General features: G+C 42.9%; 1 protein-coding gene and 1 pseudogene across 11 annotated transcripts in view; both read right to left on the bottom strand.

The window, feature by feature from the left end:
- NUP210L (nucleoporin 210 like) overlaps positions 1–13,046 on the bottom strand; it is a 125,833-nt gene that overhangs the window by 18,698 nt on the left and 94,089 nt on the right. For all 11 annotated transcript variants that reach the window (XM_021089795.2, XM_085022847.1, XM_085022846.1 and 8 more), the window contains 3 exons: positions 7,726–7,884; positions 6,134–6,225; positions 3,676–3,850 (listed from right to left, as the gene is read on the bottom strand). In XM_021089795.2, coding sequence (XP_020945454.2) covers positions 3,676–3,850; positions 6,134–6,225; positions 7,726–7,884 — 426 coding nt within the window. The remainder of the gene's footprint in view (positions 1–3,675; positions 3,851–6,133; positions 6,226–7,725; positions 7,885–13,046) is intronic.
- Positions 11,283–11,519, bottom strand: LOC110260397 (cytochrome b-c1 complex subunit 10 pseudogene; annotated as a pseudogene).

The following is a 13,046-nucleotide window of genomic DNA, read 5'->3' as shown; positions in this document are numbered from 1 at the left end:
AGGGGTCCAATCTGAGCTACAGCTGCTGGCCTCCGCCAGAGCCACAGCAACTCGGGATCAAAGCCACGTCTGCGACCTACACCACAGCTCATGTCAATGCCGGATCCTCAACCTTCCAGGCGAGGTCAGGGATTGAACCTGAAACCTCATGGTTCCTAGTCGGATTCATTTCCTCTGTGCCACGACAGGAACTCCCTGTCAAGAATACTTTAGACTGTGCTTTCACACTGTAAGATAAACTATGTTATGGTAAAAGAAGCCTAGCATTGAACCCTAGCTTTATCATTTCATGGATTCATTCAACCATTCTAGGTTTCCTATTTCTTACCAGTTTAATAGGGATAATAATAATACCTGTCTCATAGGTTTTTTGTGGTATTTAGATGAGGTAATATATATAAAAGGAGTAACACAGAAGCTGGAGTATACTAGATTTTTTAAGGCCTAAAGTTTTTTTGTTTGTTTTATTTATTTATATATTTTTATTTTTTGTCTTTTCTAGGGCTGCACCTGCAGCATATGGAGGTTCCCAGGCTAGGGGTCCAATCGGAGCTGAAGCCTCCAGCCTACACCACAGCCACAGCAACGTGGGATCCAAGCTGCATCTGTGACCTACACAGCAGGTCACAGCAATGCCGGATCCTTAACCCACTAAGAGAGACCAGGGATGGAACACACAACCTTAAGGTTCCTAGTCGGATTCGTTAACCACTGAGCCATGATGGGAACTCCTTGTTTGTTTTAGACTAACTTACCTCAAAGGTCTCTTACAATTCTAAGTTTTTAAAAAATTCAGAGCAAAGCCTAATTTTGGTAGCAGTGGATCTATACTTCTCCCACACCAACCCTTCTGGCCAAAGCTGCTCAGAAGACAGTCATACCAATTTGAGGCTAATTCTTCTCCCCACTCCCCACCCTGCCCCAAGCTCTGGCCACACTCTCAGCATATGGAAGTTCTCAGGCCATGGATCGAATCTGAGCCAGAGCTATGACCTATGCCACAACTGTGGCAATGCCAGATCCTTAACTCACTTCGCAGGGCCAGGGATTGAAACCTAGTTGCCACCGAGACAACAACAGATATTTAACTTGCTGCCCCACAGAGGGAACTCCAAGACTAATCCTTTTATAAATTAAAAAAAAAAATAAAGCTATCCTTTTTTTGGGGGTGGGGGTGCTACACTCATGACCTGTAGAAGTTCTAGAGCTAGGGACTGAGCTCACGCCACAGAAGAGACTCAAGACACGGAGGTGAGAATGCCAGATCCTTAACCTACTGTGCCTTCAAGGAACTCCAGCTATCCTTTATTTTTCTTTTTTGGCTGCCCTCATAGCATGCAGAAGTTTCCTGGGCCAGGGATTTAACCCTGAATCCTTAACCATTAGACCATAAGGGAACTCCCAGAGAAGTTTCTACTCCTTAAAAAAGGAAATCTGGGAGTTCCCGCTCTGGCACAGTGGGTAAGAATCCGACTGTAGCTGCTTCAGTCATTGTGGAGGCAGGTTCAATCTTTGGCCTGGGAGCAGTGGGTTAAAGTATCTTGCATATTTCTTTTTCAGGATGTCTTTGGCTATTCTGGGTTTTTTGTACTTCCAAACAAACTTTAAAATATTTTGTTCAAGTTCTGTGAAAAATGTCCTTGGTAATTTGATAGGGATTGCATTGAATCTGTAGATTGCCTTGGGTAGTATAGGTCATTTTGATAATATTAACTCTTCTAATCCACGAGCATGGTATATCTTTCCATCTATTTGTGTCATCTTTGATTTCTTTCATCAGTGGCTTGTAGTTTTCAGAGTACAGGTCTTTTGTTTCTTTAGGTAGGTTTACTCCTAGGTATTTTATTCTTTTGGGTGCAATGGTAAACGGGATTGCTTCCCTAATTTCCTTTTCTGCTTTTTCATTGTTAGTATATAGAAACGCTATCGATTTCTGTGTATTGAAAAAGAAAAATGGAGCTGGAGGAATCAGGCTCCCGGACTTCAGACTATACTACAAAGCAACAGTCGTCAAAACTGCATGGTACTGGCACAAAGACAGACATATAGATCAGTGTAACAGGATAGAAAGCCCAGAATCAAACCCATGCACTTACAGCCAACTAATCTATGACAAAGGAAGCAAGACTATACAATGGAGAAAGGACACCTTGTTCAATAAGTGGTGCTGGGAAAACTGGACAGCCACATGGAAAAGAATGAAATTAGCACACTCCCTAACACCATACACAAAAATAAACTCAGAATGGATTAAAGACTTAGATATAAGACCAGACACTATAAAACTCTTAGAGGAAAACATAGGCCAAATACACTCTGACATAAACGACAGCAACATCTTCTCAGATCCACCTCTTAGAGTATTGACAGTAAAAACAAAAATAAACAAATGGGACCTCATCAAACTTAAAAGTTTCTGCACAGCAAAGGAAACTCTAAACAACACAAAAAGACAACCCACAGAATGGGAGGAAATCTTTGCAAGTGAATCAACTGACAAGGGATTAATCTCCAAAATTTATAAACACCTTCCGCAGCTCCATACCAAAAAAACAAACAACCCCATCCAAAAATGGGCAGAAGATCTAAACAGACAATTCTCCAAAGAAGACATACAGATGGCCGAGAAACACATGAAAAGATGTTCAACATCACTCATTATTAGAGAGATACAAATAGAAACCACTCTGAGGTACCACCTTACACCAGTCAGAATGGCCATCATCCAAAAGTCTACAAACAATAAGTGCTGGAGAGGGGGTGGGGAAAAGGAACCCTAGTACACTGTTGGTGGGATTGTAAATTGGTGCAACCACTGTGGAACTACCATTTGATCTGGCAATCCCACTCCTGGGCATCTATCCAGAGAAAACCTCGACTCGCAAAGACACATGTACTCCAATGTTCATTGCAGCACTGTTTACAATAGCCAAGATATGGAAACAACCTAAATGTCCATCAACAGAGGAGTGGATCCAGAAGATGTGGTACATATACACAATGGAATATTACTCAGCCATCAAAAAGAACGAAATACCAGCATTTTTAGCAACATGGATGGACCTAGACACTATCATGCTAAGTGAAGTCAGCCATACAATGAGACACCAACATCAAATGCTTTCACTGACATGTGGAATCTGAGAAAAAGACACACTGAACTTTTTGCAGAACAGATGCTGACTCACAGACATTGAAAAACTTATGGTCTCCGGAGGAGACAGTTTGGGGGGTGGGGGGATGTGCTTGGGCTGTGGGATGGAAATCTTGTGAAATCAGATTGTTATGATCATTATACAACTACAGATGTGATAAATTCATTTGAGTAATAAAAAAAAAATAAAGTATCTTGCATAACCACAGCTGCAGCGTAGGTTGCAATTGCAACTCAGATTAAATCCCTGGCCTGGGAAATTTCATATGCTGCAGGTGTGGCTATAAAAATAAAAATAAATACAAAAAAAGAGGAAATCCGGGAGTTCTCTGGTGGTCTAGTGGTTAGGACTTGGTGCTTTTGCTGCTGTGGCCTGGGTTCAACCCCTGGTGTGGGAACTGAGATACCACATCAAGCTGCAGCACACAACAGACCAAAAAAAACAAAAACCAAAAACCGGAAATCTGCCTCTTATGGCCATTACATTCCTTTTATCTTTTTGAGTAAGCCCCTGAACTCACCTGAACCCCAGTTATAGTTGTTTGGTTGACTCCAAAAGGTTCTATGGAAGTGACTTCCAATACAGCAGTACCTGCAATGGAACCAGCTTTCAGGAGCCCTTCACCGTCCTCCTCAATGACAGATGAATTAGGGAAACACTTGAGAACACGGGAACTCACAAAGGCGGCCCCTTCCCTAGGGAACAAATAGGGCAAGTGGCATCTCTTTGATGGCTCTGTTTGATCAGAAAGGAGTTGAGATTGCCAGGATCACTGTTAGAGGTTGTACCCTGAGGCAAATGCTTGCCATTCTCTATGTTGTGTAGTTATTTGTTCCTCAGGTAAAAATCAGCCTTTGGATTATGCATATCTCTTTAAAAATCAAATACTATTAGATAATTAATATTAAAAATTATTTGGCCAAAAGAATTGAAAACAGGAGTTCCCATTGTGGCACAGTGGAAACAAATCCGACTAGTATCCATGAGGGTGTGGGCTTGATCTCTGGCCTGCCTTGTGGGTTGGGGATCCAGCGTTGCCATGAGCTGCGGTGTGGTTGCAGATGTGGCTCGGATCTGGTGTTGCGGTGGCTGTGGTGTAGGCCGGCAGCTGTAGCTCTGATTCGATCTCTAGCCTGGGAGCTTCCATACGCCATGGGTGTGGCCCTAAAAAAAAAAAAGGGAATTGAAAACAGCTACAGTCAGCTTTCATATCTGTGGGTTCTGCATCCACAGATTACTGACCACAGATTGAAAATTTCATAAAGTTCTGAAAAGCAAAATTTGTATTTGCCTTGTTCTGGCAAATATTTACATAACATTTACATTTAATATAGGTATTGGGGAGGATGTGCATAGGTTATATGCAAGTACTACATCATTTTATACAATAGATTTTGTATCTGCAGATTTTTTGTTTTGTTTTGTTTTTGCTTTTTAGGGCCCATGAGCAGCATATGAAAGTTCCCAGGCTAGGGGTCGAATCGGAGCTACAGCTGCTGGGCTACACTGCAGCCACAGCAATGCCAAATCTGAGCCACATCTGCAAACTACACTGCAGCTCACGGCAATGCTGGATCCTTAACCCACTGAGCGAGGCCAGGGATTGAACCTGCATCCTCATGGAAAATAGTTGGATTCATTTCCACTGACTTAAAACTGGAACACACTTATCTGCAGATTTTGGTAGGGGGATGTGGGTCCTAGAATCAATCCCCTGTGGATAGCAAGGGACGAGTGTGTTCAAACAAATACTTGTAATGTGAATGTTCATAGCAGCACTATCCACAATAGCTGAAAGGTGAAAACAAACCAAAAGTCCACCAACAGGTGAGTGGATAAACAAAATGTGTTATATTCATCAATGGGATATCATTCAGTCATAAAAAGGAATGAAGTACCAGTATAAGCTACAATGAGCATGAACCTCAAAAATATGCTAGGAGTTCCCATTGTGGCTCAGTGGAAAAGAATCCGACTAGGATCCATGAGGACTTGGATTCGATCCCTGGCCTTGCATGTGGGTTAAGGATCTGGTGTTGCTGTGAGTTGTGGTGTAGGTTTCAGACATGGCTTGGATTCTGAGGTGCTGTGGCTGTGATGTAGGCCGCCAACTACAGCTCAGATTCAGCTCCAAGCCTGAGAACTTCCAGATGCCACGGATGCAGCCTTAAAAAGACAAAAAAAAAAAAAAAATTATGCTAACTGCAATAAGCCAACACACAAAGTCACATATTGTATGATTTCACTTACGTGAAATATGCAATAGTTAAATTCATAGAGATAGCAGAGTAGTGGTTTCTAGGTGCTGAGCAGAGGGGAGAATTTTGAGTGACTGCTTAATTGGTATGAGTCTCCTTTGGTGGTAATGAAAATGTTTTGGAACTAGATACAGGTGATGGTTGTACAATACTGTGCATGTGCTAAATGCCGCTGAATTGTACACTTTTTTTTTTTTTTTTGTCTTTTTGCCTTTTCTAGGGCCGCTCTTACGGCATATGGAGGTTCCCAGGCTAGGGGTCGAATCGGAGCTGTAGCCCCTGGCCTACACCACAGCCACAGCAACTCGGGATCCGAGCCGAGTCTGTGACCTACAGCACAGCTCACGGCAACGCCGGATCCTTAACCCACTGAGCGAGGCCGGGGATGGAACCCGCAACCTCATGGTTCCCAGTTGGATTCGTTAACCACTGAGCCACGACGGGTACTCCTAATTTTTTTTTTTTAATAGCCTCAGTATGCAGCAACTTGATGTGGGATTTCAGTTCCCAGACCAGGGATTGAACCCAGGCTGCAGCAGTAAAAGTGACAAAACCTAACCACTAGACTACCAAGGAACTCCCCACTTTAATTTTATGTTATATAAATTTCACTTAAACAAAAAAAAAATTATTTGTGGGTTATAAAAATCACCTAAGGCAATAGTTCTTTCCATGCGCAATGTTTCAATGAGGGTAAAGTTAGATCCTGGCCTGCCTTACCTATTGGTATGGAGTTTGAGCTGAGAATTCATGGGCATAAGAATTTGCTCAGGTTGGCACTCTGGATAGAAAAGTTGGAGCTTTTCAAACACCTAGAATGAGAAAATAATGTATTCCTCATTTCTGCAAAAGATAAACGATGACCTTTACTCACAGGCTTTACTTACAAATGGTCTGCCTAACTTTGGTTTAGCCCAATGTCCCACAATCCTCCTTTCCAAAACGAGCATTTAAAACATATCTAGGTAATCTAGAATATACAGTTTAGCATTAGCCCTGCTTCTGACTACAAGGGACTGGGAATGTGACAAAGTTTACACTTACCACATCCTCTACATTACTTAGATATTAGGTATAAAGTAATTATGGAATTTCTAATTTTAGCTCTAATAACCTGAAAAGAGATTTGAGAGCTAACAACCTATAGTAATTTTTTTTTGGCTTTTTAGGGCTGTACCCATGGCATATGGAGGTTCCCAGGCTAGGGGTCCAATCGGCGCTACAGCTTCCGGCTGACATCACAGACGAAGCAACACAGAATCTGACCTGTGTCTGCGACCTACACCACACCTTACAGCAATGCCAGATCCTTAACCCACTGAGCGAGGCCAGGGATCGAACCCACAACCTCATGGTTCCTAGTTGGATTGTTTCCGCTGCACCATGACGGAAACTCCAAGAACCTATAGTATCAGATTAGCAAGGGACACTATTCTGGTCTGCCATCTCTTAGTAAAGTGATTTTTCCTCTATACTGCACTGCATCAGGGAATCAAAGCCAAAATAAAGGAGGGGGGAAAAATAAAAATAAAAAAATTAGTCCCAAATTCAGAGGTAGAGAGACTTATTTGCTCCACACATATGATAATTTTTCTCTTGAATTCTCAAAACAATAATGCTATTTAGCTTTCAGCTTGAGAAAATACTTGTACTCTTATACCTTATCAGAAGTTAGGATAGGATTTTATTTTACCTGTGACTATAGCTAAGTGGACTATATCATAATATCTATGTTAGGCAGAACAAATCAGATATTAATCTCTCTTTAGTTATTATGGTGTTCATATACTGCATTCATGGTGTGGGGAGCTGAGGGGATTGCATGTGCTGTAGTTTCTTTCTTTTCTTTTCTTTTTTTTTTTTTTTGTCTTTTTTGCTATTTCTTTGGGGCGCTCCCTCGGCATATGGAGGTTCCCAGGCTAGGGATCTATCGGAGCTGTAGCCCGGGGCCTACGCCAGAGCCACAGCAACACCAGATCCGAGCCGCGTCTGCAACCTACACCACAGTTCACGGCAACGCTGGATCCTTAACCCACTTAGCAAGGGCAGGGACCGAACCCACAACCTCATGGTTCCTAGTCGGATTCGTTAACCACTGCGCCACGACGGGAACTCCGTGCTGTAGTTTCTAATGTCAGTACTTACATAGAAGAAATTAGCAGGGGTAACAAAGATCTAGAAACCATAAACCTGTTTCGGGGACTCCTCTATCAATTTCCCTATCTCTATTCAGACTAAGCTCTTCATGGATAAGAGAATATAACTTTCTTCTCCTTGATATATAAAGACATGATTTAGGTTTGAGACCTTACCAGGATCTGAACTTCATCCGACAGTTCCAATAAATTCCCCTCAAACTGCCCAGAGGAACTGTTCATGCAGCGGACAGTGACTCTGATGGTGGTCCGACCAGCTGCTTTTGTGTGAACCACCATGGCAAAGTTATTCTCTACTGGGAGTTGTAGAAAAACCTAGACAGTGAAGGGAAGGATTAAGAAAGATTCATGAATACACACTGTACCCTCCCTTCTTTGTTGTAATAAGGAAAATGTATGTTGGAAATAGCTATCTAGAAGAATTAGAGGAGTTCCCATTGTGGCATAACGGAAATGAGTCTGACTAGTATCCACGAAGACGTGGGTTTGCTCCCTGGCCTGGCTCAGAGGGTTAAGGATTCAGTGTTGCCCTGAGCTGTGGTGCAGGTCGCAGACATGGCTTGGATCCCACGTTGCTGTGGCTGTGGTGTAGGCCAGCAGCTGTAGCTCCGATTCGACCCCTAGCCTGGGAACTTTCATATGTTGCAGGTGTGGTCCTAAAAAAAAAAAAAAGGAGTTAGAGTTCCAGGGCTTATTTTCATATTTATTTATTTTGAGATCCCTAGCAACACGGTCACCCCGAAAGTAAACTTCTGTTTTCAGTTCTCAACTAATTCTGAAAAGATTCTTATGCAAGAATTCTGTTCTTGAAGTCAATTCATTGTAGGAGAAATACAGAAATGAGGAAGGGATTTCTAGAATGGGTTCAGACAGAACTTTAGATGAGAGAGAAGTGAAGCCATCTACTGCTGGAGGTCAGAGTGGTAACAAGTAAGAGGACGAGAAAGGGAAGCCGTTGTTTTAGGACTATGCTAAGACTAGCTAACCATCTCTCTACTTGCTCCACTCACCATTCTAGTCTAGACCGGACAAGGTTTAGATCTTGACAGGTTTCTGGCACGAGGGCAGGGAGGGTCAACACTAAGGCACATGTCGATGTAGACCCTTGCCTATCTTTTTGGCATTCATTTCATGTCCTATCTCCTCCGCTTTCTTGCTGTTGTGGTGCCCTCAAGACCTTCCTTCTAGCTGTCTTTACTCATACAGAGTTCCAAGTTCCCAAATCAGCTTTCCCTTTTCCCCTTCATAAAAACTTGCATTTCCTTTGTGCAGATTTCAATTAATTGTCTGGAAGAAAGTCTTAAGCTAAAGAACGAGTGGTTTATAATTGTTTCATCCAAGTGAATTTCTAAATGGTGACACCACAGAGCAGGAAGTCTAGCTTTCAGGGCATTAGAGACCTTTCTTTCTTTTTCTCCTCTTTCTTTTTTCTCTTTTTTTCCTTTTTAGGGCCACATCTGCAGCATATGGAATTTTGCAGGCTAGGAGTCAAATTGAAGCTGCAGCTGCCGGCCTACACCACAGCCACAACAACTCCAGATCCAAGCTTTGTCTGCGACCTACACCATAGCTTGTGGCAACGCTGGATCCTTAACCCACTGAGTGAGGCCAGGGATTGAACAGACATCCTCATGGATAGTAGTTGGGTTCTTAACCCGCTGAGCCACAATGGGAACTCCTAGAGACCTTTGTATTTGCCTACTTCTTTATCCAGTTTGTCTATATAGGACCTAAGGCAGGGGAAGAAAATCTTTGTATGCTCTCAATCATTTCTTCCACTAGAGAAAAGAGTGATTCTATTTTTTTTTTTTTTTAGGACCTCACCCGTGCTATATGGAAGTTCCTAGGCTAGGGGTCGAATTGGACCTACAGCTGCCAGCCTACTCCACAGCCACAGCAATGCAGGATCTGAGCTGCGTCTGTGACCTACACCACAGCTCACAGCAACACCAGGTCCTTAACCCACTGAGCAAGGCCAGGGATCGAACCCACATCCTTAGGGATCCTATCACTAAGCCATGACGGAAACTCCCAGGAGTGATTATTTAGAGAAGAAAATTAAAGAAAAGAAGTAGAACAATACTAAGGCCTAAGCCATTCTCTCACACAATTCCTATTTGCTACTCAAGAAAAAAAAGTCAAGTAGTTCCTGCTGTGGTGCAGTGGGTCAAGAATCCAACTGCAGTGCCTCAGGTCTCTGCAGCAGTGCAGGTTTTATTTCTGGCCCGGCACAGTGTGTTAAAGGATTTGGTGTTGCCACAGCTGAGGCGTAGGTCACAGCTGTGGCTGGTTTCAATCCACAGCTTGGGGAAACTTTCATATGCCACAGGTGTGGCCATTAAAAAAAAAAAAAGCCAAATCCTTCTGTAGAACTCTAGCAAACTAAGTACAGTTCTATCTCTCTTCAGTTCCAAGTATAACTAGATTCTGGGCAGCCCTTGACAGAAGGCCCAACCACCAGTTTCCTTGGATTATAGATTTGGAATTTTTTTTTTCTTTTTAGGGCCATACCCATGACATATGGAAGTTCCCAGGCTAGGGGTCGAATTGGAGCTACAGCTGCCGGCTTATGCCACAGCCACAGCAACTCGGGATCCGAGCCATGTCTGAGACCTACACCACAGCTCACGGCAATGCCAGATCCTTAACCCACTGAGCGAGGCTAGGGATTGAACCTGCAACCTTGTGGTTCCTAGTCAGATTTGTTTCTGCTGCTCCACAGTGGGAACTCCAGATGTAGAATATTTTTAGAAAATTGGAAATAGATGTATTTTTTCAGACTTTTCTTTCTTTACTTTTTTTCTTTTTTTCTTTTTTAGGGCTATACCTGTGGCATATGGAAGTTCTCAGCTTAGGGGTTGAATTGGAGCTGCAGCTGAGGCCTAGGCCACAGCCATGGCGACACCAGGTCTGAGTCACATCTGCGACCTATGCCACAGCTTGCAGCAATGCCAGATCCTTAACCTAGGGATTGAACCTGCATCCTCACAGAGATAATGTTGGGTCCTTAACCCGCTGGGCCACAGTGGGAACTCCTCCTTTTCTTTTCTCAGGTTTTAGAGTAAGGTTTAATGCTAAAACATTAAGCTCTTTTTAAAAACATAAAGACTTAGGAGTTCCTGTCATGGCTTAGTGGTAACAAACCAACTAGGATCCCAGGTTTGATCCCTGGCCTTGCTCAGTGGGTTAAGGATCTGGTGTTGTGGTGAGCTGTAGTACAGATCGAAGACATGGCTCGGATCTGGTGTTGCTGTGGCTGTGGCTGTGGCTGGCAGCTACAACTCTGATTGGACTCCTAGCCTGGGAACCTCCATGTGCTTCGGGTGCGGCCCTAATAAGACAAAAAGACCAAAAACAAAAACAAAAACAAAAACCAGCAAAAAGAAACACACAAAAGGAAACATAAAGAGGGAGTTCCCATTGTGGCATGGTGGAGAGGAATCTCACCAGTATCCATGAGGATGTGAGTTCAATCCCTGTCCTCAATCAGTGGGTTAAGAATCCGGCATTGCCGTGAAATGTGGTGTAAGTTGCAGATGTGGCTAGGATTCCATGTCGTTGTAGTTGCAGCATAAGCCAGCAGCTGCAGCTCTGATTCGACCCCTAGCCTGGAACTTTCATATGCTGCAGGGTGGCCCTAAAAAAAAAAAAAAAGAAAAGAAAAGAAAAGAAAAAAAGAAAACATAAAGGCTTATGCTGCATTGTGGATTTCCTCAATGGCCTTCCTGAGGGCTTTGGCCATTCCAGGTGCAGCAGGTGCTGAACTGGGAGGAGGTGATACCACCAAAGGGAACTGTGTCCTGAAATTTGCCATTGATGTAAGGTACTCAGTCCAGAATCAGCTGCTAGTTGGTGGCCCACACCAGCCCCATGGCACCTTATATGCTCAAGGAAGGATTCCAATTCTTCCCCACCTCCTAATAGTGTGGTCCCAAGAATGTGTACAGCATTCACCTTTCTAGTCTTTTTGTCTTTTTTTTTTTTTTTTTTAAGGGCCGCACCTGCGGCATATGGAGGTTCCCAGGCTAGGGGTCGAATCGGAGCTGCAGCTGCTGGCCTATGCCACAGCCGCAGCAATGGGGAATCTGTGCCTCATCTGTGACCTACACCATAGCTCATGGCAATGCTGGACCCTTAAACCACTGAGCTAGGCCAGGGATGTAACCTGACTCCTCATGGATGCTAGTCATGTTTGCTAACCACTGAGCCGTGACGGGAACTCCAGCATCCAACTTTCTTACTCTTCTTTTTTTTTTTTTTTTTTTTTTTTTTTGTCTTTTTAGGGTTGCACCTGAGGCATATGGAGGTTCCCAGGCTAGGGGTCTAACTGGAGCTACAGCTGCCGGCCTACACCACAGCCACAGCTATGCCAGATCTGAGCCGTGTCTGCGATCCACACCACAGCTTACGGCAACACCGGATCCTTAACCCATTGAGCAAGGCCAGGGATCGAACCCACAACCTCATGGTTCCTACTCAGATTTGTCACCTATTTTTTTTTTTTGAGGCCCGTTGCTAACTGGACCGGTACTTTGCTCACTTATTTTTTTATTTTTTCCCCTAAAACAATGTACCAGTATCTATTAAACCAAAAACATACACCTAGCCTTCATCTCAGCCAGGGATCCAACCCGCATCCTCATGGAGGCTTCACTGGGTCTTTAACCCACCAAGCCGCAATGAGAACTCCCCCAACTAATGTTTCTAAATCTTTTCCCACCATAGTTGAAGACTTAAGCTACATCCTTTAATTCAGGCTTCCCCTTTTAGGGAAAGCATTAGGACAGAAAAAAAATTGTATTTATTTAATATTTATATTGAGTCTTTTACTTTTCTTATGCAGGTTGTTTAATATCCACATATTTGTGAATTTTCCAGTTTTCTTCTTGTAATTGATTTTACAAGAAGAATTTAGTTTAATTAAAAATCAGTTACAGTATGGTTGGAAAAGAAGCTTAGTATGATTTCAACCTCATTAAATTTATTGACTTGTTTTTGGGCCTCATATTGCCACCTTTCTTGATCTTAATGTCAACTGCCCATTGTGCAGCACAGATATGATTATTAATGTTATTAAGTGTATCTGAACATGTTAAAAGATTATATTATATATTAAAACTATAATAATACTACTACTTTATATTCATAATGTCTTACTCATGTAACATAATCATTTGCTCACAAATACAACATTATACAACAACAAATACATCAAAGGAAGCACTGGTTTTTGTTTATTTGTTTATTTGTTTTGGCCACCTCAAGGCATATGGAGTTCCTAGGCCAGGGATCAGATCTAAGCCACAGTTTTGAATCTATGCCACATTTGTGGCAACGCCAGATCCTGGCTGGGCCAGGGATCAAACCTGCATTCCAGCGCTCCAGAGACACTGCCCATCCCATTGTGCCACAGCGGGTACTCCAAAGCACTGCTTTCTTGAGAGCTCTTTCCAGCAAAGTATATTAAAAATCAATAT

This window comes from Sus scrofa, chromosome 4, assembly GCF_054392235.1.
Source record: "Sus scrofa isolate SSC_HxYL_T2T_F1_AM1 chromosome 4, Sscrofa_HxYL_maternal_Yorkshire_Landrace_v2.0, whole genome shotgun sequence".
Taxonomy (NCBI): Eukaryota; Metazoa; Chordata; class Mammalia; order Artiodactyla; family Suidae; genus Sus; species Sus scrofa.
This window is presented reverse-complemented; position numbering and strand designations above follow the sequence as displayed.